Source organism: Mya arenaria, chromosome 6 (genome assembly GCF_026914265.1).
Source record: "Mya arenaria isolate MELC-2E11 chromosome 6, ASM2691426v1".
Classification (NCBI taxonomy): Eukaryota; Metazoa; Mollusca; class Bivalvia; order Myida; family Myidae; genus Mya; species Mya arenaria.
In genome coordinates, this window is record NC_069127.1 from 10,400,079 (window position 1) to 10,425,352 (window position 25,274).

A 25,274-nucleotide genomic window follows, 5' to 3' on the forward strand; every position below is an offset into this window, starting at 1 on the left:
ATGGTGTGACGGGTATAGAAGTTATAAGTGAAAATAATACCATCTTGCAATAAATCTTTAACCGAACACAATGTGCCATAAAAACTTAACCTATGTTCCTAAGTCGATTAAGGGCCATAATTGGTATTTTGTATCATTTGGAGTTATGTAACCTAATTGTGGGATGGTCCAAAAAACGTTGTTGGGTATTGAGTGAATTGAGTGAAAAGTATTTGAGTTATAAAGTTATATGGGGTGGCTGCCTTTCTGCTCGGTCGCACGAAGAACAATCCAATTCCACCGCATACTGATGATGTATCTCTTGCCAACGAATATTGCAATTCTTTGTTGACAAAATTGCTAGGTTTAGAAATGACTTAAATAATATAACTATTGAATCGGCACATATTGGGTCTGTATCATTAAACGAGCCTCTAGGTGGCACAATTTTGACCGAGTTAACACCACTCCAAGAAAATGATGTAATGGAATTTATCCAAGGATCAAAATCAACAAATAACTAGCTAGATGTTATTTCAACACCAAAGTTGAAAGACAATCTTCATATTTTTGTACCAGTTGTGACAGAAATTGTAAATAGATCATTATCATCATGGGGTATTTCCAACAGAGTGGAAACATGCTGTGATAAAGCCTCTACAGAAGGGAGAATGTCTCCCTTTAGAACTCAAAAACGATCGGCCTTTGTCAAACTTGTCGTTTTTATCAAAGATCCTTGGAAATCTGTCTTACAACAAATTACTCATCACATCAAAGTAAACAGTTTTCTTCCTTCATATCAACGCGCTTACAGAAAGGGTCATGGTGTAAAATCTGCAATGAAGAAAATGTATAGGGATTTATTGGATGCTTTTGACAATAATAAAGTTACTATCGTTGCTATGAATGACCTCAGTGCATCTTTTGATACAGTGGATATTCCAATTGTTCTTCGAATTCTTCAGGAAGATTTTGGTTTTCAAGGTATTCTTTTGAACTGGATATATTCCTATGTAACTGAAATACAATGAAAGTTATTGTTGAAAACGCATCTTCCAACACAGAACAACTGCAGTACGGTGTACCACAGGGATCCGGCGCAGGCCCAGTTATTTTACTATGTATATTGCTCTGGACAAAGTTGTACAAAAATACCCATCTGGACTTTATGGGTATGCTGATGATAAAATTACTTCATAAATGCACAAAATGAGGCGAATGTTCTTCGACAGCTAAATGATTGTCTCAATGATATAATCTTGTGGATGACAAGTTGAAAATGAATTACTAAAAAACTGAAATTATCATTTATGGCTCTAAAAATCAGCTCGCAAAACTACATTTCAAGTGTGAGTTATGGCGGATCATCGGTAAAACGTGTTTACAATGTCAGAGATTTGGGTGAACATATGAAAAGTACTCTTAATTTTGACATGCATGATATGCAGATAGAAATGTCAGATTGCGTTTGCTCAGCTTAGAACGAAATTTGTAAACACCTTTCAGAAAAATCAACAGAGGTTATGGTAAACGGGCTTATTCATTCTCATATTGACTTTAGCAATGGATTAGTTACGGAAATACCTGCATATCAGATTAAAAGACTACAGAAAGTACAGAACCAAGCAGCAAGAGTTGTGGCCAACACACCATACGGTCATCCAACTACAGAAGTCCTCAAATCCCTTCACTGTCTACCTGTGAGGGCAAGAATTATGTTTAAAATGCTCTTCATTGTGTTTCGCATTGTGCAGGAAACAACTCCATCTTATTTGAAGTCTTTGTTAAGCCGAGTTCAGGGAAAATACACACTAAGATTTTCTGATGACATTCAATTTATGAATGGCAAAATGCTCTTCCCAGAGACATAAAACACATCAAAAGTGAACCTACTTTCGAAAGTGTGATCACTTGTGTTTTGCATAGCTAAATATTACAACATACAATCACTTTCAATTTTCTAAATGCAAAATACACATATATACGGAAACCAGCCGAATCTCTGGAAGTATTTCTGTCGAGCCCGCTTGCTGGGAACTCAACATAGTTGTCACAATGGCGGTATGGTGTTATGTCTTTGTGGCTTGTCCGAATGCATGTGGGGATTTTGAAATAACTTGACACAAATGTTCACCATCGGAATACGTTGTGTCGATTTCCAGACGCAAGTCTCTATGTTAAGGCCATACTAAAAGGTCTAAAGTTCTTGTTTTGTGTCTCGTCCGGGTTGTATATAATATGACCATGTCGTGAACAAAATATCTCGGCAAAGATTTTCTCCATTATAAGATAGTGTCACGTGCACGACCCATGCATGTAAGTCAACGGTCAAGGTCATGCTCATGATTCATTGCTAAAACAAATCAATGTAAATTGGTTGTTCCGGCTTGTCCGCAAACTTCGCCATTGAGGGAATAACTTGGCACATATGTACACAGTGAGGAAAGGGTATTGTGCATGCAAAATCCATATAGGTGGGTCGATGATCAAGGACACACAATATGGACATTTGTCAGAATGTTGATCTCCTGCCTTGTTTGACATAACTGCCATGCATAACCATCACCTTTCAAGCATTCAAGGTCAAAGATCAATCTTTCTCAGAACTGTACCATGATTGTGACAGTGACAGGCTCGACATTGAATAAACGTCTTTTTTTATGAGTAGCGAAGAAACATTGTGTTCAAAATGAAAAGTCTTATCCCAATAATCCTGGATAAAGAAAAAACCTGTTAAGGTTTCTAGCTGTGTTTATTGGAAACAAAACATACCTAAGACTTCATATCACAAAAGGGCACAAAGTTTATAATATTTATAAACCTAACAATAAAAACCTACCATATATAAATTATAACAAAAAGTTATGTAATTAAAACCTATAAATTAATAACAGAGACATAACGGTTTTAAGTAAACTATAAACGCCGAAACAAAAAGGAGCAGTAGCGTGTTCAAATAATGAATAAATCATACAGGAGTTCAAAGGCGATTGACTTTAAACAAAAGTGAGACTTGCAACAACATATTAAATAAATTATGATGTATGTTGTGTCTACAGCTAACGATATGACAGAGTGAATGCCCTTATTCAATGATTAAGCAGTCTGCTTTATAATTCATTTGATTTTACATGTATTATTTAATAATAAATGCAAAATAAAATATCAGTAAATTAATATACATATTACAATGACAGTTCAATAATTAAAATGTCAAAGCAAGATTTGACATGAATATTAAAGACCCTATATCATTGAACATACAGAATAATGGCAAACTAATGACTCTGCAGTTAAGGCACTATTCATATACTTTTAAACCGCATTAAGCACATTACATTACCATTTGTCATTTTTAATTTGATGATATAAGTTTCATTATACAGAAATAAACATCATGAGTTTCTTTTAAACATTTCATGGAAATGTTTTCAAACAATTTGAAAAACACATGCCTCTTAAATGCTTATTACAAAAGTTATTGTCATTCATACATGGTGTGAGCACATGGTGACAATGGTAACCATGGTAATATACTAGAGATTCTGCCTCGGACCCCAGTGCCCTCACCTTATGGCCTGGGGATGTGGCCCTACACTGCTTACACTTGAGACGGGGGTGTTCCGAGACTGCTGGGTGGACTGGTATCGAGACGCCACAGACAGGGAGAACTCGAAAGGGTCGGCAGTGCTTATTAACAGACGCATCTTGTCCTCTGAAATAAGTATAAAAAACTTGAAGTATTTATATTCTTGCTCCAATCATAATTATGTTTTATAAAGGGTGGGACGTATGTAAATCATATCCTGTTAGCAAGTATACACAATCAATAATTGCAGGCAATTTACTGTTTTAGACTAGGGTTTCATTAAAAACTGATAATTAAGTCATTGGTGCATGCTGTTATACAAAACTTTAATACAAATCAATAACATATTATTAATCTGTATAGATGTTAGTAGTTACAAAGGAAAACAGTAGACCAAACATTAAGATGTCTGTCTGAAAATAACCCAAAATGGTTGAAGCTGAGTGCACGAGATTGCATTGCATGTTAGTATTTCAGGTTAATGTGTTAGGCAGACGAAGACACTGTTTTAAAATTTATGTTAACAAGTCGACCTGAAGTGACTTAAATATGTTAACAAGTCGACCTAAAATAACTTATATATGTTACCAGTGTCACCTGACATAACTTAACATTTTAACAACTCCTTCTGAAGTGACTTAAGGTGAAGCTTTTCCCCTTGACATAGAAAACACAGCTCAAACGTCAAAAGCAAATATGTGTACATATAATAGCCACATCAAATGACACATACATAAATGCAATAGCAATCAAATCTTCAGCAAGAAATACCAAAAGCAACATTACAAATTCACGGTACGCGGATTCATAAAACCCTTAACGTCTGCTAATATATACAGAAGCACACACCAAACCAATTCCATGTACTTTTGTCGCCCTTTGCCACCTCAAGACATAAGAGATAATCCCTGAATTATACAAGGCCCAATACCAGAGTTTATAATTACAAACCTGTTGCGGCAGTGTAGGACCTCTGATAGTAGCCTGTATGTAACATAGATATGAACAATCATCTCTCAAGGCATATAGTCTTGTACTATAGTACTATAAGCTTTATTCTACTTTCAGTCATCGTGAATAGTCTCCGACATAGACTGATAACTGATGCTTCATAGAATAAGGGGTCGATGAGCTAATCACCAATCCTGAACAATCAAAACAGGTACACCAGCGGCACATATAGCATCAAACGTCAAACTGCTATGGACGGCAAGCTTGTAGCACACAAGTACATAGAGCTCTCCAGACTGTACATTCTGTAAATGGCCACACTCAAACAATATAATGCTGAAATCTGCAGATAAGGATGGATGGCCATACTTTGTATTTAGACTCAAGAACTTTGAAGACTCTTACAAGTACTTAAAAAACATGGCATGAACATCACATTTTACAATGTTTATATGAAAAACTACAGAAACAAGTTCAATAGCTAAGTTTTGCAAATATCAGATAAGATTTTTTTTTATAAAATATGATCTATCAATAATTTCAGATATTTTAGAATATTGCATTTTTTAAGTTCAAAGACGCTTTTGTCGTGAGAAATGTTGTTTTATAGGGACAATGTAGCCATCCAGACCAGTGACAAGGCAGTACAGTAAAACACAGGATCATCAGCGAGCAGGTAAGGCAAACCTGGGAAGGGGGTGGTGGTGTCACTAGCGGTGTTGAGTCCCGCCCACGCACGACTTGGAACCTTCACTGTACACACATACAAATGTATCCATATTGGTTTTGGGGGGCATAATAGGCAACTAATACTAGAAAGATGGGTCTCCATATTATTTACTTTTTTCATGTAAATAAGTGTCTGTTTCACTGAACATTCAAAGGCAAAACCCAAACGTTCATTAAAAAAGATTTTTGAAAATATATGACTTCTGTGTTTGTTGCATAGTGTGGTTGTGTGTTCGTCCTCAACTGTCTGTTAGTCATTGGACTCTATAGTTTTGCTGTTATTCGTAAAAACGTGTTTAAGAAAATGGGCTACTCAGACTGACTAGGAAACATTTGCTAATAATAAGAAATATAATAGCTTAATTATTAAAAGGTCATGTGCAATGTATAGTAAGAGTGATAATTCCTACAGCTGTAAACAAACATGAAGCTCAGGTTGAAAATAAAACTTCTATTTTGATAAACACAACAAGTTTCTTACAAAACGTTTCAGTGATTGATTCTAAAATTTACCTTAATTCAACCAACAGAATATAAATCTGGAACCAAAAACTATAAATATCACATATATCAACCCAAGTAATTGAGATGTAAATTTCAAACTTCAAATCCTTTAATTGTCCCATTCTCTTTCTTTATTTTATTTTTTATCAGGCTCAATTTCCTTAAACAGAAAATGCAAAAAATGACACATAACAGACAATTTATTACCGAGGTTTCAGTCATAATTGAGATATAGCAACGCAAATCAACTTTAATGGAGGTCTTCATTAAAATTAAAAAGTAAATAAATTTAATTTTAAGTGGTTACGATTACAATCATATTTCATTTAACAAACATATAGGCATCCAATTAGCACCATGATTAATAGGCCTTGATGACAATATAGACATAGGAATGCGGCTGGCACTTACCGACTTGTTTCTCGGAGTTGGCGCTTGTGGCGAGTTCCTTCCAACCACTCTGATAACTGGAATGAAATTATTGGCCTTGGATGAGTTACTTTGATGCAATACAAAATCATACTATTATCAAAACCAGATGTGATAACACAAATATTACAAATAAAAAATGGAGACAAAAAATGTCTTCAAATTAATAAATGAATACTAGTATCAGCTTAATAAAGAGAACAGAAGTAATAAAACTCATTAACTTTTCCCAGCAAATACTGATTTAATGATTTATATCATTTTTTAATTCTATAAAATCAGAATTAGAAAATAAAAAATGGTTAAAACTCATAAATGATATTAAAACATGTATATGAAATACTTGAGAGAGGTAAATTAGATTGATATTTCTTTAGCCATACTCTTCAAAGTTGAGGCTGGTTGTCCAGTCTAGAACTTCATCCACCTCCCAGTCCTCCAGAGCGTCAGGTCCGCAGTTTTCCACCGTAGCCACCATCCCCGCAGCAGCGCCCTCTATCAGCTGAATAGTCTCCTGGTCATTTGACTTTGCCTTCAACATACCATCCTTGTACATAGAACATACGTGTACTCGTTCAATTATAACATAACAATATCCATACAGAACATGCATACTGATTTTTATTAAACAAATTCTGTAAGTATCTATAATTGAAAATAAGAATATTTTCATGCCATATTGATATATTTCATCCAACCTCTGAAACAATTAAGGGATTATTCCTAAAAAACAAACTTAGTCAAGATTGAAACTATAAAAAATCCAAAGTAAAATCATGTAACAAATCTGTCAAATAACAAGTTCTAACTCATATCTTTTTTCATCCAGTCTATCATTTTCTTATTCTCCCTCTTTTCAACATCTTGCCGTCTGACTATCTGTTGTAATAGGATACATGTAGTATCAGGACTATGCTTCTTTCAACATCTTGCCGTCTGACTATCTGTTGTAATAGAATGCATGTAGTGTCAAGACTAAGCCATTTTCAACAGCATGCTGTCTGACTATCTGTTATAATGGAATGCATGTAGTACTATGATTTAGCTTTTCAACTGTTACGTGTATAAGACCTTAAAAGTATGTGTTGAGCTATATTAATGCACATTTAAATCATGAACGAAGAATGGTACTAGACAACACAAACAATTCTAGCTATAGTATTGTAAAATTAATCTAAATTTATGTTTGAAGAAGGGTACAAGACACAAATAACGAAGATTAAATAATGTTGAACTTTCACCATTGTTTCCATACAACAATAAGTCGGTCAAAGCTATGCTCAGCAAATGTTCTCTTTGTTCTTTACATACTGACTATTAAAACATAAATTCTGTACTCGGACAACATTAAGTGTAAGTAGGCAAAACCATGTGTGGTATACAATACGACAAAACGTGAAGACAGACAATATTTTGGTCCAGTGTAAAGACAAATGATTGCAATTATCTAACTTTCTAAGAATACTGAATATCTATATATCAACAGATATAAAACACAAGTTTCAATGAAAATGTTTGTGTCCGTAACTTACATTTATCATTCACAACGTTGTGACAACATTCATACTATTCACCTGCCAATTGACTACTGTTTTGTTTTGAAGAACCCCTGCAAGTGGAGATCATAGAAAATGTTACCAGCATCAGTGGCGATGGCTGTGTAGTAAGCGTATCTGACTCTGGAGCACCGCGCTCGACCACGTCATGCAGTATTGTCGATAATAGGCAATGGCTATGAATAGAAAGTGGTTCTTAATAATATGTATATAGCAGATTTAAACTGGATATTCAAGAACTCCCACATGTGTGTAGCCTTTACCCCATCATGGAGTCAAATAAGATTAAATAAGCTATACACTGACTAGCTACCACATGTTTGTAGTCTATACCTCAGCATCGATTTAAATAGATGAAATAAGCTATAAACTAAACAACTACCACATATTTGTAGCCCATACCTCATCATGGATTCAAACAAGATGAAATAAGCTATAAACTAAACAACTACCATATGTTTGTAGCCTACACGCCATCATAGAGGCTAACAAGATAAAATAAGCTATTAACTGAACAATAACCACATGGTTGGAACCTATACATGATGATGGAGGCAAACAAGATGAATTAAGCAATAAACGTAACAACTGCCATATGTCTGTAGCCTATACGTCGTCATGGAGACAAACAATATGAAATAAGCTATAAACTGAACAACTTGCACATGTTTGTAGAAAATAAATTTTCATTGAGTCAAACAAGATGAAATAAGATATAAACTGAACAACTGCCACCTATACGTACCTTATCAAGAAGTCAAACAAGATGATATAAGCTATTGACGTAACAACTTTTACATGTTTGTAGCCTATACCTTATCATGAAGGCAAAGAAGATGACATAAGCCATAACATTGTTTTTTTAATAATAATTCCTAGTATATGTCTGTTTTATGCACAGCTGTCAAAATGCGCAGTACTTGCTGCTGTAATATTTATATATTCGGAGTCTTTGACGGAGTCGAGATTTTTGTCTCGCGCTCTCTGAAATGTCAACAAAAAGCACATGATGGAACAGAAGATGTTGATGACCAAAAAACTCGGTCAGTACAATTTTGAACCGTATGTGTATTTTTATGATACAGATCTTTCATGTACTGGTTATTCTTTTAAGATGAATGAAATAACTATGATTATCGTCGTTGTGAAGCCAGCGACTGTGTCCTTCGAAGTAAAATGTGTTTTTTTAATGTTTTACTTATTGTTTAATCATGCGTCTGCCCCTCAGAAATGATGAAGTGCACGACCACGGACTGGGCGGAGTGGTCCGCGTGCAGCAACAACTGCGGTCAGGGAATGCGGCCCAGGAGCCGCCAACGCATCATCGAGAACATCCTGCCGTCCATGTGCACCGTGGAGCTAGAGGAGGAGGAAACGTGCGTGGATAATAAGCCCCGGAAGACTCCGCAGCAACTTTGAGGTCGGGCACAAGTTCCAGTTGGACCTGGACGACCCTTGGGCCATAACTCCCTGGTTCGACTGGTCCCCGTGCAGCGCCAAAATGTGCGGTCGCTGCGTTCGTGGCGGATGTTCCTCTGGAAGTCGGCTCAAATGATGAACTGTGGCATCGAGATTATGGAGTAGAATGTCTGCTAAACCGGACTGCAGGAAGGATTTTATGATGAAAAACTCTACAGGTTGGCATCAATTTTTCTTTCTTTGCATATCAACTCAAAAACAAATGTAAATGAGTGTTATCTTTGATTACAGGTATAAATTTGAATAATTACAAAAAGTTACCATTTCCCGGAAAATCACCGTTGTTAATTACCGTTTCATTATCACTTTCAGGAAATAAGATGCAATAATGTGCATAATATATGATGTATTTGATTGAAACTATTCGGACCATTAAGTATTTATATCGTCTTAATTGGCTAATATCAGGGCCATCAAGTTTTAATTTTCATTTACTAATTTTACGGAAATGGAATGATATGCCTAGAAAAATAAATGTTGAAATATGATTATGTGTAAATTTATGTTTATTGCATAAGTAATTTATCAGCGAGTTGTAGTCGAACCTTTTCCATTCCAGCGATCTGCTCGCTACCGAAGAACGACGGCCCGTGCCGCGGCAACTTTGAGCGCTGGTATTACGACAGCACGGTGCGGAAGTGCCAGTTGTGCCGTCACGGTTGTCGCCGGGGCAGTGTCAACGGATTGCTAAACAAGAGCTGTTGTAGGACAGCTCGCTCGACTATACGCCACTTTGTCTTAGAAATAAATGCATTAGTTATTTAAAATGTGCCTGTCAATTACAATTAAAAGTCAAATATAAAAAGTAAAAACAGATCTATATGAATTCAAACATAAGTATATATGTATTGTATACTAGTCTCATAAAGTAAAAGTGTGTTTAATCATACTGGTAATTTCTGGCAATTGATGACAGTAAATGTGGAGGCATTAATGACTCCATATCACTTGATGTACTTCCATAGCTCAACATATAAGCACTTTTAATTTTCGAAATGCATTATATACACATATAAACGAAAACTATAGAAAGGATTTTGTGGATTCCACTTGCTCAACATAGTTGTGACAACGGCGGTTTGATGTTATGTGTATGTGACTTGTCCGGAAGCATCCGAGGATTTTAAAATTACTTGGCACACATATTCACCATTAGAAGATAAAGTGTCCAGATACATGTCTTTAGGTTAAGGTCATATTCAAAGGTCATTGGTCTAAAGTTCTTGTATTGTGTTTCGTCGTCTGAGCTGTTCTTTCGTCATGTCGTGGACTTTAAAATAACTCATCATGTTCACCATAATAAGAATGTCACGTGCAAGACCCATGCATGTAGATCAAGGGTCTAGGTCACGCTCATGATTCATTGGTAAAACAATTCCATGTAAACTGATTGTTCCGGTCTGTCCGCAAACTTGGCCATTGGGGATTTTAAACTTGGTACACATGTACACAGTGAGAAGAAGGCATTTTGCATCCTGGATCCATATAGGTGGGTCGATGATCAAAGTCACCACGATGGACATTTGTCAGAATGTTGTTCTACCGACTTGTTTGACATCATGCATAACCATAAACTTTCAAGCATTCACGGTCAAAGATCTTTCTCAGAACTGTTCCATGATTGTGAAACTGACAGGCTCGGCATTGAACAAACGCTTATTTTTATGAGTAGCGAAGTAACATTGTTTTCAAAAGGAAGCCTGGTAAGGTTTTATGCTGTGTTTATTCCTAACAAAACATACCTAAGACTTCATATCACAAAAAGGCACAAAATATAATATTTATAAACCTAACAACCTGCCATATATAAAGGCTGTATTATAACAAAAAGTTCTGCCATTAAAACCCATAAATTAATAACAGAGACATAACGGTATTAAGTAAACTATAAACGTCGAAACAAAAATGAGCAGAAGTGTGTTCCAAAGCAGAATAAATCATACAGGAGTTCAAAGGTGATTTACTTCAAACAAAAGTGGGACTTGCAACAACATATTAAATAAACTATGATGGATATTGTGTCTACAGCTAACGATATGACAGAGTGAATGCCCTTATTTAATGATTAAGCAGTCTGCTGTATAATTCATTTGTTTTTAAATGTATTATTTAATAAAAGCAAAATAAAATATCAATAAATTAATATACATATTACAATGACAGTTCAATAATTAAAATGTCAAAGCAAGATTTGACATGAACATTAAAGACCCTAGATCATTGAACATACAGAATAATGGCAAACTAATGACTCTGCAGTTAAGGCACTGTTTATATACAACTTCTCCTTTGCAACTTTTAAACCGCATTAAGAACATTACATTACCATTTGTCATTTTTAATTTGATGATATAAGTTTCATTATACAGAAATAAACATCATGAGTTTCTTTTAAATATTTCATGGAAATGTTTTCATATAATTTGAAAAACACATGCCTCTTAAATGCTTATTACAAAAGTCATTGTAATTCATACATGGTGTGAGCACATGATGACAATCGTAACCATGGTAATATACTGGAGATTCCGCCTCGGACCCCAGTGCCCTCAGCTTACGGCCTGGGGGTGTGGCCCTACACTGCTTACACTTGAGACGGGGGTGTTCCGAGACTGCTGGGTGGACTGGTATCGAGACGCCCCAGACAGGGAGAACTCGAAAGGGTCGGCAGTGCTTGTTAACAGACGCATCTTGTCCTCTGAAATAAGAATGAAAAAATTAAAGAATTTATATTCTTGCTCCAATCATAATTATGTTTTATAAAGGGTGGGACGTATGTAAATCATATCCTGTTAGCAAGTATACACAATCAATTATTGCAGGCAATTTACTGTTTTAGACTAGGGTTTCATTAAAAACTGATAATTAAGTCATTGGTGCATGCTGTTATACAAAACTTTAATACAAATCAATAACATAGTATTAATCTGTATAGATGTTAGTAGTTACAAAGGAAAACAGTAGACCAAACATAAGATGTCTGTCTGAAAATAACCCAAAATGGTTGAAGCTGAGTGCACGAGATTGCATTGCATGTTAGTATTTCAGGTTAATGTGTTAGGCAGACGTAGACACTGTTTTAAAATGTATGTTAACATGTCGACCTGAAGTGACTTAAATATGTTAACAAGTCGACCTAAAATGACTTATATATGTTACCAGTGTCCCCTGAAATGACTTAAACATTTTAAAAACTTCTCCAGAAGTGACTTAAGGTGAATCATTTCCCCTTAACATAGAAAACAAAGCTCAAACGTCAAAAGCAAATCTGTGTTCATATAATAGCCACATCAAATGACACTTACATAAATGCAATAGCAATCAAATCTTTAGCAAGAAATACCAAAAGCAACATAACAAATTCACGGTACACGGTTTCATAAAACCCTTAACGTCTGCTTATATATACAGAAGCACACACCAAACCGATGCCATGTCATTTTGTCGCCCTTTTCCACCTCAAGACATAAGAGATAATCCCTGAATTATACCAGGCCCAATACCAGAGTGCACAATAACAAACCTGTTGCGGCAGTGTAGGACCTCTGATAGTAGCCTGTATGTAACATAGCAATGAACAATCATCTCTCAAGGCATACAGTCTTGTATAATACTAGTATAAGCTTTATTCTACTTTCAGTCATCGTGAATATTCTCCGACATACACTGATAACTGATGCTTCATAGAATAAGGGGTCGACCAATTCTGAACAATCAAAACAGGTACACCAGCGGCACATATAGCATCAAACGCCAAACTGCTATGGACGGCAAGCTTGTAGCACACAAGTACATAGAGCTCTCCAGACTGTACATTCTGTAAATGGCCACACTCAAACAATATAATGCTGAAATCTGCAGACAAGGATGGATGGCCACACTTTGTATTTAGACTCAAGAACTTTGAAGACTCTTCCAAGTACTTAAAAAACATGGCATGAACATAACATTTTACAATGTTTAAATGAAAAACTACAGAAACAAGTTCAATAGCTAAGTTTTGCAAATATCAGATAAGATTTTTTGATAAATAATGATCTATCAATAATTTCAGATATTTTAGAATATTGCATTTTTTAAGTTCATAGACGCTTTTGTCGTGAGGAATGTTGTTTTTATGGGGACAATGTAGCCATCCAGACCAGTGACAAGGCAGTACAGTAAAACACAGGATCATCAGCGAGCAGGTATGGCAAACCTGGGAAGGGGGTGGTGGTGTCACTAGCGGTGTTGAGTCCCGCCCACGCACGACTTGGAACCTTCACTGTACACACATACAAATGTATCCATATTGGTTTTGGGGGGCATAATAGGCAACTAATACTAGAAAGATGGGTCTCCATATTATTTACTTTGTTCATGTAAATAAGTGTCTGTTTCACTGAGCATTCAAAGGCAGAAACCCAAACATTCATTAAAAAAGATATTTGAAAATATATGACTTCTGTGTTTGTTGCATTGTGTGGTTGTGTGTTCGTCCTCAACTGTCTGTTAGGCATTGGACTCTATAGTTTTGCCTTCCTTCGTAAAAACGTGTTTAAGAAAATGGGCTACTCAGACTGGCTAGGAAACAATTACTAATAATAAGAAATATAATAGCTAAGTATTAAAAAGTAATGTGCAATGTCTAGTAAGAGTGAAATTTCCTACAGCTGTAAACAAACATGAAGCTCAGGTTGAAAATAAAACTTCTATTTTGATAAATACAACAAGTTTCTTACAAAACGTTTCAGTGATTGATTCTAAAATTTACCTTAATTCAACCAACAGAATATAAATCTGGAACCAAAAACTATAAATATCAGATATATCAACCTAAGTAATTGAGATATAAATTTCAAACTTCAAATGCATTAATTGTCCCATTCTCTTTATTCATTTTTTATCAGGCTCAATTTCCTTAAACAGTAAATGCAAAAAATGACACAAAAACAGACAATTTATTACCGAGGTTTCAGTCATAATTGAGATATAGCAACGCAAATCAGCTTTAATGGAGGTCTTCATTAAAATTAAAAAGTGAATAAATTTAATTTTAAGTGGTTACGATTACAATCATATTTCATTTAACAAACATGAAGGCATCCAATTAGCACCATGATTGATAGGCCTTGATGACAATATAGACATAGGAATGCGGCTGGCACTTACCGACTTGTTTCTCGGAGTTGGCGCTCGTGGCGAGTTCCTTCCAACCACTCTGATAACTGGAAATACAACAAAATGGAATTATTGGCCTTGGATGAGTTAATTTTATGTTACACAAAATCATACTATTATCAAAACCAGATGTGATGACACAAATATTACATAAAAAGAATGGACAAAAAATGTCTTCAAATATATAAATGAATACTAAAAGAGTATTAGCTTAATAAAGAGAACAGAAGTAATAAAAATCATTAACTTTCCCCAGCAAATACTTTGATTTAGATCAATTTTTAATTCTTCAAAATCAGAACTAGGAATTAAAAATTAAAAATGGTAAAAACTCATAAATGATATTAAAAAATGTATATGAAATACTTGAGAGAGGTAAATTTGATTGATATTTCTTTAGCCATACTCTTCAAAATTGAGGCTGGTTGTCCAGTCTAGGAGCTCATCCACTTCCCAGTCCTCCAGAGCGTCAGGTCCGTAGTTTTCCACCGTAGCCACCATCCCCGCAGCAGCGCCCTCTATCAGCTGGATAGTCTCCTGGTCATCGGACTTCGCCTTCAACATACCATCCTTGTACCTAGAACACACATGTACTGGTTCAATTTATCTCCATTTTGCTTATAACTTGTTTATTTTCAATAAATAATTTACTAACCTAAGACAGAAAAGCGACCTCTTGTCAATTATAACATAACAATATCCATACAGAATATGCATACTGATTTATATTAAACAAATTCAGTATCTGTAATTGAAAATTAAAATATGTCCATGCAATTTTGAATATATTTCATCCAATTTCTAAAACCATTAAGGGATTTTCCCTAGAAAACAAACTTAGTCAAACAGATAACCACAAGAAAAAAACCCAATTCAAAATCATGAAACAAATCTGTCATGTAACAATTTCGAACTCACATCTTTTTCATCCAGTCTATCTTTTTCTGCTTCTTTCTCTTTTCAACATCTTGCCTTCTGATTATCTGTTTTAATAGAATGTATATAGAATAAAGAGGAATTTTCTTTAATATCTTGCAGTCTAACTATGTGTTGAATTGAATGCATTCAGTATAAAGACAAAGTTCTTTCCATCTTTGCCATCTGGCTATCTGTTGTAAAGGAATGCATGTAGTATCAGGACTTTCAACATCTTGCCGTCTGACTATCTGTTGTAATAGGATGTATGTAGTGTCAATACGAAGCCATTTTTAACATCATGCTGTGCTACTTTCTCTCAGTATGGAATGCATGGAGTACCATGGTTAGTATGGAATGCATGGAGTACCATGGTTAGTATGGAATGCATGTAGTACCATGATTAAGCTTTTCAACTATTACATTTATTAAACCTTAAAAACTATTGCTTTAGCTATGGTAATGTACATCTAAATCATCTATGAAGAATGGTACTAGACAATCATAACAAAAATTAAATAATGTTCAACTGATATCATTGTTTCCATACCAGAATCATTTGGTTAATAGCTATGCACTATTTTGAAATACCGACTTAAAAATAACTTCTGAACTTGGACAACATTAAGTGTATGTATGCAAAACCATGTGTCGTATACAATATGACAAACATGTGAAGACATACAATATATTGGTCCAGTGTGATGAAAAGTGGTTGCAATTATCTTTCTAAATATACCGAATAACTTTATCAAGAGATATGAAACGCATGCTACAATGATAAATGTTTGAGTCAGTTATTAACATGTATCATACACAACATTGCGACTACATATATACTCATCACCTGTCTACTGACTATTGTATTGTAGTGTAGAATCCCTGCAAGTCGAGAATCATAGGGATTGTAACCAGCATCAGTGTCGATGGCTGTATAGTTAGAATGGCTGTATAGTTAGCGTATCCGATTCTGGATTACAGGGTTTGATACCTTCATACAGTACTGGTAATACCCCCTGGACAAGTAAATGGTTCTTAATCATATGTATATAGCAGACTTTAAACTGGATACTTAAAAGCTACTGAGCTTATGTCACTGCGATGTAAAAAATCTTACCTTAACCCTTTATAGGAATTTTATAACATATCAATACCACTGTCAGACTCAAGTTAATATTCACAATGTGATGCCTTCGAGTTATATAGGTGTATGTATGTATTCAATTCCCAATACGGTAGTGCTGGTTTCATCAGGAAGTGGTTGTATGAGTGATCCACACCTGGTTTTATAGTAAACTTAACAATTATGATTGCATAGGTATGGAGGCAAACAAGAGGAAATAAGTTATAAAATGAACAACTTCCACATGTCTGTAGAATAAACCTCATCATGTAGGCTAACAAGATGAAATACGCTGTAAACTGAACACTACCACATGTTCGTAGCCTATACATAGTACCTCATCATGGAGGCAAACAAGATAAAATACGCTGTAAACTGAACACTACCACATGTTTGTAGCCTATACCTTATCATGGTTGTAAACAAGATGAAATACGCAGTAAACTGAACACTACCACATGTTCGTAGCCTATACCTTATCATGGTTGTAAACAAGATGAAATACGCAGTAAACTGAACACTACCACATGTTTGTAGCCTATACCTTATCATGGTTGCAAACAAGATGAAATACGCTGTAAACTGAACACTACCACATGTTCGTAGCCTATACCTTATCATGGTTGCAAACAAGATAAAATACGCTGTAAACTGAACACTACCACATGTTTGTAGCCTATACCTTATCATGGTTGCAAACAAGATGAAATACGCTGTAAACTGAACACTACCACATGTTTGTAGCCTATACCTTATCATGGTTGTAAACAAGATGAAATACGCTGTAAACTGAACACTACCACATGTTCGTAGCCTATACCTTATCATGGTTGTAAACAAGATGAAATACGCTGTAAACTGAACACTACCACATGTTTGTAGCCTATACCTTATCATGGTTGCAAACAAGATGAAATACGCTGTAAACTGAACACTACCACATGTTCGTAGCCTATACCTTATCATGGTTGTAAACAAGATGAAATACGCAGTAAACTGAACACTACCACATGTTTGTAGCCTATACCTTATCATGGTTGCAAACACTACCACATGTTCGTAGCCTATACATTGTACCTCATCATGGAGGCAAACAAGATAAAATAGGCTATACCTCATCATGGCAGCAAACCAAATGAAATAAGCTGTAAACTAAACAACTACCACATGTTTGTAGGCTATACCTCATCATGGCAGCAAACGAAATGAAATAAGCTGTAAACTGAACAACTACCAGATGTCTGTAGCCTAAATTTTATCTTTGTGGTAAACAAAATGAAATAAGCTATAAACTGAGAAACTCCCACATGTTTGTAGTCTATACCTAATCATTGAGAAAAACAAAATGAAATAAGCTATAAACTGAACAACTACCACATATATGTAGTCTATACCTTATGATGGAAGCAAACAAGATGAATTAAGCTATAAACTGAACAACTACCACATGTTTGTAGCCTATACCTTATCATGGTGGAAAACATATTTCTTGTTGGAAGTTTCCCATGTGACAGGGTCTGCCATGATGTGGTGGATCAGTCGGTCAGACACGAGACGCCAACCATTGTTGTCCATACGCTGGTACCACCCGGTCTGGTCTGGAAATATTGTACACGAAATAATAAGGCAACATCATACACACACCATTAAATAAATTGTTCATGTTTATTATAACTCAGAGCTTGCATTATGGCTTTGAAACTGGATATATGAACTTTATTGCCATCAGTTCTGAGAGTTTTTCTCTGAAATGTGAAAGTTAAATTTGTAAAACACTAAGATCTTTTCCACAACTTTAAAACTTTTAGCGTAAAATGTAAATATTTTGAAGCTGTAACTTGCCAAATTCTCAAATTAATATTCTAATTATTCTAATTTTCTTCAAAACTGATTAAAATGTGGCCATAAAAGTAACACTGACACCAGGTTTTGCATTTTTAACTTCTAAGCATTCACCCTTGGAGATTTTTTCCCAAAATCATAAAATATTTATGGAAGGACTCAATTTTGATGGTCTCAGCCCATTTTTAGGGAGTAATTTAATCGATTTACTTTCCTTTCACACATTCACAGTTAAAATTCACTTTCATACAATTATTGACTGTGTAATACGCTGTCACATTGACCAAATAATCCCTATTGACCCAGGCTATAATGGTCAATATGAACTACATATTTTACAGCTAATAAGTAAGATACTACATGACTTTATATGCTTACCTGTTTGAAGTCTATTAAAAGACAGGTCAATATTGCGTTTTATTTTGACTATGAATAATAGTAATTGCTTTTAGTCCAATCATGTAAGGTTTATTTATAGATAGTGTTATTACACCTATTTATACACATACAGACTTCAAGATAAACAAAGTACTATATTCTATACTGTACTGCAGCAACACCTTTTTAACAACATAATTTAAGTGACTTGTGTGTCTGCATTTTCTGGTGAGCCCAAAGGCTGTCAGCTTATTTTGGTACTTTTGGGTAAGCATCTACATTAGACACTCTGGTATTGGTTACAACCCAAGATATGGAAATAAAACAGGTAAAAGTTAATGTATTGAGCTCAAAGGAGAAAGTGTAAATCATGTACGGTATTTAACCAATAGTATCTGAGACTGTGTAATAATTTTCTATAAAATTACCCCACTCCTCCACTAGATGTAGCATCCACCTGTCTTACCTTTTTTGTTGACTTCTAGGCGTCCCCTGTTGTGCATGTCCTTGGCCATCTTAAGCTTCACCGTGGCCATTGTGTAATCCTTTGGGCTGTTGGCACACATGTCCTGGATGGGCCGGTGTGTAAAAATCTTGTAGTAGATATTTGGGGGAAAACGCTCCTGACATAGACACAATAATGGGCATATCACAAACAGAATAAAAGATAACGACTTTGTTGTACACGCATCATGAGTCAAGCAATATATTCATTGTAAGAGATCCCAATATGAGGTTTTAATTTGTTATTATTTACATGATGACACAGTGTTTAAAAGACAACTTTAAAACTATGATAAAATGCACAAAAGTGTGGCTCGAACAGATGATATCTTAGATTTGACATTGATACCAATAATCACATGACATACCCATGATATCTTGGATGTGATGTGGACACAAATGATCACATGATATACCCATGATATCTTGGATGTGACATGGAAACCAATAATCACATGACATATTGGATGTGATATGGAAAACAATAATCACATGACATACCCATGATATTTTAGATGTGATGTGGACACAAATGATCACATGACATACCCATGACATATTGGATGTGACATAGAAACCCATAATCACATGAAATTTGTTTAAGGGTTTTAGCAACAATAAGTTATACATTCGAAATAAATGCATTAGAATGACTGCTTCTGCTACAGTATACATATACTTAAGTATATTTAAACAACAGTATGCATTTACTACAGTATCTATAAACATGTATGTATCCCGTACCCCTGCGAGTCTGAACTTGATATGAATGCCTGATGCAGCATCTAACATCTTGGCCTCCTGGGGGTTGATACAACGTAACATGAGAGCAGGGTTGCCTCGAGTCTTGAAGTTGATCAAGTCACGGTAATAGCGATACACCTGAATATCCTGAAATGTGGTAAAGTGAGGTTGAATGTCATGCATTCTCTCTTCATACCAAATACAAGATAGATGTGTGAAATAGACATTATAATTTTACACATGTACTACATGAATTACAGTTTGCTATGATAAAAGTTGACGTTTTCCTGTCTTGAAATAAATATAAAGATTTTTTTTAAACATACAGAGGAAAGATTTGTAAAGCAAAACATTAGGTTGAAGTATTTAAGAATTTCTGAACACAAAATCAGTTTAATGTGTTTCATCCTAAGAATATATGTCAAGCTAGCCATACAATGTGCCTTCGCCAAGCCTTCTGGATCATGGAGGCAGCCTCCTGAAGACTTAGCTGCCGTGGTGGCCTCTTGGGTACCACAAACTCTGTCGACCGAGTGTTGGACTGGCCAAGGGTAGTCTGGGACTGCTGCTGTTGTTTGTATTGTTTTTGTTGCTGCAGCTGCTGTTGCTGTCTGATGTAGCGTTCCTGTGAAGGCTGCCCCTGCCTGGCCATGATGTCTCGCCACCAGTCTTGGATGTATGTGGCACAGAAGTCATAAAAACTGGAAATATAGTCAGATGACAGCTTTACATGCAAATAATTTAAAAACACATAATACAATTGAACTGCAATATAACTGGCAAAATATTGGCAAAACTTATGTTCATATCATTACAATGAAACTGAAGTACAAGCATATTTTCTATATGTATGCAAACCCTACCATGTTCCAGTATAAAGACATTATGGCAGCCAGCCACCCTTTCTTTACAAATCATGGACATCCTCAAGAAATCATTTCATATCATTATTCATTTATAAGTATACATAATCAGTTTGGGTATTTTTATGTTAATGTAGACCAATGGCAGTGATCATACTATTATACAGGGTGGCATTGAGGCTGTCCTGAGACATAACAAGTCGGTGCTTACCTGGGTACAACACTGGGTCTATCTGTAGACATTATCAGTTGGTGCTTACCTGTATACACTGGGTCTATCTGGAGACATAATGAGTTGGTGCTTACCTAGGTATAACACTGGGACTATCGTGGGACATGATGAATATGTGCTGATCTGGGAATAACACTGGGTCTATCTGGAGACATGATGAGTTGATGCTTACTTGGGTATAATACTGGGTCTATCTGGGGACATAATGAGTTGCTGTTTGAAGTCATTGTAGTAGGCCTCTAGTCTTAATCTTGCTGGCCTCTTGGGTTTACCACTCTGTAACAGGGAAACATTATCACTATTCATAAGCATTAACACTCATCCATGGATACAGCCATTAAACATCTGTATTATTGGTATATTAAGCTGCACAAGATGGAAATGGAAGATGACTACACCCTAACCAAATAAGGAAACTCTGGAGTAAGCTCACAATATCTGTTGCGAGTTTGTAATGCATACTTTTAAAATATTTAAATAAAGTAATATAACAAGTGAAATGCTTAATTCTCCCAAAGCTGATGCCTACATCTGTATCTTTGAAGTCATCTTGGCGCATGATGTTGTGTTTACTGCCGCTGTAGACGGCTGTTTTACTGGTGTGTGGCTCCACAACATCGTACATTTGGGCTCTGGTGAAGTATTAAAGCACATTTCAAATATGTTTTGGAAGTACAATGAACAAGATGTAAACAGTATATTTATTACACATCTTCATTTTTATTCCTAATAATTATATGATTCAAATTGTTAGTTGATTCAAAGACTATGATCAAGTTTTGATGTTTCAATCGAAAAATATTCTACTTCAATGGAAATGTATTAAACTGGCATTTATATAATCAGGAATTCTGATGTTGCTTCATGGGGTGACCAGAAGTGTCATTTTTACGGCAATGACCAAATAAAGGATATGCTAATCCACAAAATAAACAAAAAGTGAATTTATTGAAGGTATCCACCAAATAGGACTGTTTAATATGATTCACACTTGAGTACCTTGATCTGTATCCCCTCCATGTTCTTTGAATTTCAATAGCAGCTGATGTCTGGGCCTCATTGCTTTCTTTGTTGTCTTGTATCAATGTCTACAGAGCAAGTATAATACAAAAAGTCCATTGTGGGAAATAACATTTACTAAGAAATATCAAATGTCATTGTCTAATTCAGAACTTTTTATGCAATTTTCTGAATACCCATAGAACTATTGTATGTGAAATAAGATTTCAAATACATGTAATGACATTTTTCTGTATATGTTATTTTCAGCACATACCATGCAGTAGTATTAAAACTGAAAATGCAGTCTTTACCTTAATTTTATTCAGCACTTGTCCTTTTGGGCAAGTAATTGAGGAAAACCACTTGTCCAAAAACAGTTTTACTTGCCCAAAATAATCAATTCATGCATAAATTTAATAAAGCCAATATTTCAATATAATAATAATGTTCAATCAGGATGTGTGAATTGTTGCTGAAGAAATTTTGAAAACAGAGGAATCAGAATTTCGGAAAAAGGTACTTGCCCATGCGGGCAACCACCTGAGAATTTTATCTTGTCCGAAACAGTATTTACTTGTCCCAGGCTTCAGGCAACCCAGTTACGACGAAGACTGAAATGTTCATTTATATTAGTTATACATTTATGTAACTCGCTTACCTGGCGCAATTCTTTAGAAGCAACTGCTAATTTACTGCTTAAAGCATTTTGACTTTCTGTAAAGGTACAAAGTTTGCATTATTCTACAGCTTTGAAAAAGTTTCACAAGAAAGTGAACAAAAGAATAAAATGTTTTAAAATACATGTCAGCCATGTAGGCACTCGCAATATACTTCCTGTTGGACTTAATGTTTTAAGTGGCATAGTTTGATGAGTTGAGTTTCAGAACTATTATAAATGGAGTTTGGCTAAAACCTCCGTTGGGATGCAAACTCTTACTCTTATGGTGTGCATGGCTAAGAGCTGATGTAGATATGAGCTTAGTACAAGGGGAAGTTAAACTTCTGGAGCGGAAGGTCCTCTGTTCAATTACATCCCAAAATGCATCATACCAGAGACAATTTCAAAGGAAATTTGTCTCTGAAGTATCAGTGACCAAGGGGTCTAATTAAAAAGAGCCAGGATAATTCACCTGTCCCTTGTATCTCACACTATCTTTTTAGCTCTGCTGTCTATTTAGGAACAATGAATGGACCCATTAAAAATAAATAGATTGAACATACATACAAGTTGAGTGTGAGTTAAAGAACCAGTTTGTTCAGTTCTTTTAGTTTAAGACAGTCATTGGTTCTAGTGTGGGTTAACAGAGATATCGTGTATCACCAATTGGAATAAAAAGCCCAGACTGAAAGACAATACAGACCCGATTGAAAGACAATATGGTCCTGATATTAAGTTGGCGGCCAATACAACCCAGATTAATAGACTTTACATCTCACACGTCATTTATGTCAGCATAAACAAACTTTAAATGTTGATCTGCAGTGTTCATCTATCTTGCTTGTATTTTATGCACCAAACAGGACTGTTAAATTGAATGAAAAACCAATAAGAGCAAATGGTTCAACCTCGACCATGCTGTCTTTCTAAAGGGGCCAAGTGGTCCTAAAACTGGGCCATATAGTTCACAGGGTGGATGTGCGCCATATCCTGAAAAAATCTGTTCTCAATCTCTGATAATCCAAAAGGTGTTAGTAAAATTTGGTCAAGTTCCCTACAGCAAACATACAAACTGAATTAAAGAACCAAGACCTACATGTACATGTAGTAAAGAGAATTTTCTGGATACGGTGCACATCAAACCTGTGAACATTATTGCCCAGTTTGGTCATTTTTTCATATTTAAATTAATTTGTACAAACACTTTTGATTTGACTTTTAGATTTATCATTAAACTTTTATAACTAATATTTCATGCATGCATTTTTATGACTTGTCTCACTCTGGTTTTTCTTTTCATTCATAAAGCCTTTATTATTAACTAATTTCATTTGATAATTAGGTATCTTTGAGCGAATGCCTATTTTGAAAAAAAAATCCTTTAATGACCTTTTCCATTGATTTTTGATATTTTTAACACGATTTTTCTTGTAAAAATGTAGGAAGAGGGAGTGGTAATTAATGTGGTCATGCCAATGAATCTCAGCCTGAGTTGTCCAAGCTTCTTGGACACTTCTTTGCCCAAAAGGGTCCATTCAAGTCTAAGACTGATAATCTTTGAAACCCAACACATTTAAGTCTGAAATCTGGTAAGTTGTCTCACTGATAATTTTACTGTTCAGCATATCACCAACAAGACATTTTAAAAATACTGGAAAAATAACATGCATTCTAAACATGCAATCTCCAAGTTGTTCCGATTGTTGTTAAACTGTAAACCGCAGAATTGCAGTATATATCGTGCATTATGTTTTGACAGAATGAAATGAAAAGGACACATCAAACTCATAATTATTCGTTGGATATTTATTTTGGGTGTACAGAACTAATATAAAATAACATTATCTGGTTATATTTCTTGTTTTTATGATATTTTATAAACGCCATATGCTTTAATTTGGAAACCCGATCGGAATAACTACCCACATTTGGTACAAAACAATTTGTTTGTAAAGGATCTGCCATATCAAAAATCGTAAACAATCTGTCAACGTACAATTATTTGGACTTAAAAAAAAATGAAAGGCTGTACAATTATTCTGCAAAGTCATATTTTACCTATCACATTTACAACAGCAAAAACATTTCTCCACAGTCAAAACAGAACTCTATTTCAAATGTTTTCCAAACAAAATCACCTTAAACACAGGTAAATAACAGTCAAGTTTCAGTTTGCAACATTATGATTATTCTAATATTCAACTTTTTTCCCGTAGTCGTAATCACTTTATTTTTTATATTCATTGACAAGTTGACATACTTATTCCATTAACAATAATTTCACCCCCTTATGATACCTGATAAATCAGACTCAAAAACGTGTCCCTTGGCTTCTCTATCGCTCAGCATACTTGGTTTTGCAAAAAGTGCATCTGGTTGTCAATTTCAACAACAATATGTCCGACTAAGTAACGAATTAAACCCAAAGAAAAAATATAGAAAAGAAATAGGTTGATCTCGTTTCAATGTTTTAGTTATTTATCTCATACACAGTGATCTCCCCGAACGAGCACTTTTTATGATGAAATCAAGTGAAACAAACCGTTAGGATTGTTAAAACTAAGATACTGACGGCTGGAACTCTTTAATAAATGTTGATATATGCTTAAATATCAGTTAGTTTTAAAATTGCCTCGG

The 25,274-nt window shown here is 35.1% G+C and overlaps 1 protein-coding gene across 4 annotated transcripts; it reads right to left on the reverse strand.

Moving 5' to 3' along the window:
* Positions 1-10,920: 10,920 nt before the first annotated feature.
* On the reverse strand, positions 10,921-25,046 carry LOC128236422 (protein MFI-like). Of its 4 annotated transcripts, none has more exons than XM_052951282.1 (14): positions 24,935-25,046; positions 22,638-22,693; positions 21,977-22,065; positions 21,507-21,609; positions 21,150-21,253; positions 20,319-20,583; positions 19,883-20,029; positions 19,101-19,257; positions 17,879-18,012; positions 15,295-15,359; positions 14,783-14,953; positions 14,368-14,423; positions 12,740-12,772; positions 10,921-11,914 (listed from the first exon to the last, which is right to left on the reverse strand). In XM_052951282.1, exons 1-14 carry the CDS (start codon positions 24,984-24,986, stop codon positions 11,766-11,768), a joined length of 1,581 nt encoding a protein of 526 aa, XP_052807242.1. In that variant the 5' UTR covers positions 24,987-25,046; the 3' UTR covers positions 10,921-11,765. The 4 variants fall into 4 exon arrangements, with proteins under 4 accessions (XP_052807242.1, XP_052807241.1, XP_052807243.1 ...); XM_052951281.1 differs by lacking the exon at positions 12,740-12,772 and adding an exon at positions 13,415-13,480; XM_052951284.1 differs by lacking the exon at positions 12,740-12,772 and adding an exon at positions 13,970-13,995 and having other exon boundaries at positions 11,778-11,914.
* Between the last annotated feature and the right edge of the window lie 228 nt (positions 25,047-25,274).

Bases quoted from the DNA above. Each gene is read 5' to 3' on its own strand.
- LOC128236422 (XM_052951281.1), bottom strand. From the start codon at position 24,986: ATGCTGAGCGATAGAGAAGCCAAGGGACACGTTTTTGAGTCTGATTTA. The intron at 22,066-22,637 runs GTAAGCGAGTTA...CTTGCTCTGTAG, and splicing joins CTTCTAAAGAATTGCGCCAG to ACATTGATACAAGACAACAA. The intron at 18,013-19,100 runs GTAAGACAGGTG...CAATATTTCCAG, and splicing joins CCTAGAAGTCAACAAAAAAG to ACCAGACCGGGTGGTACCAG.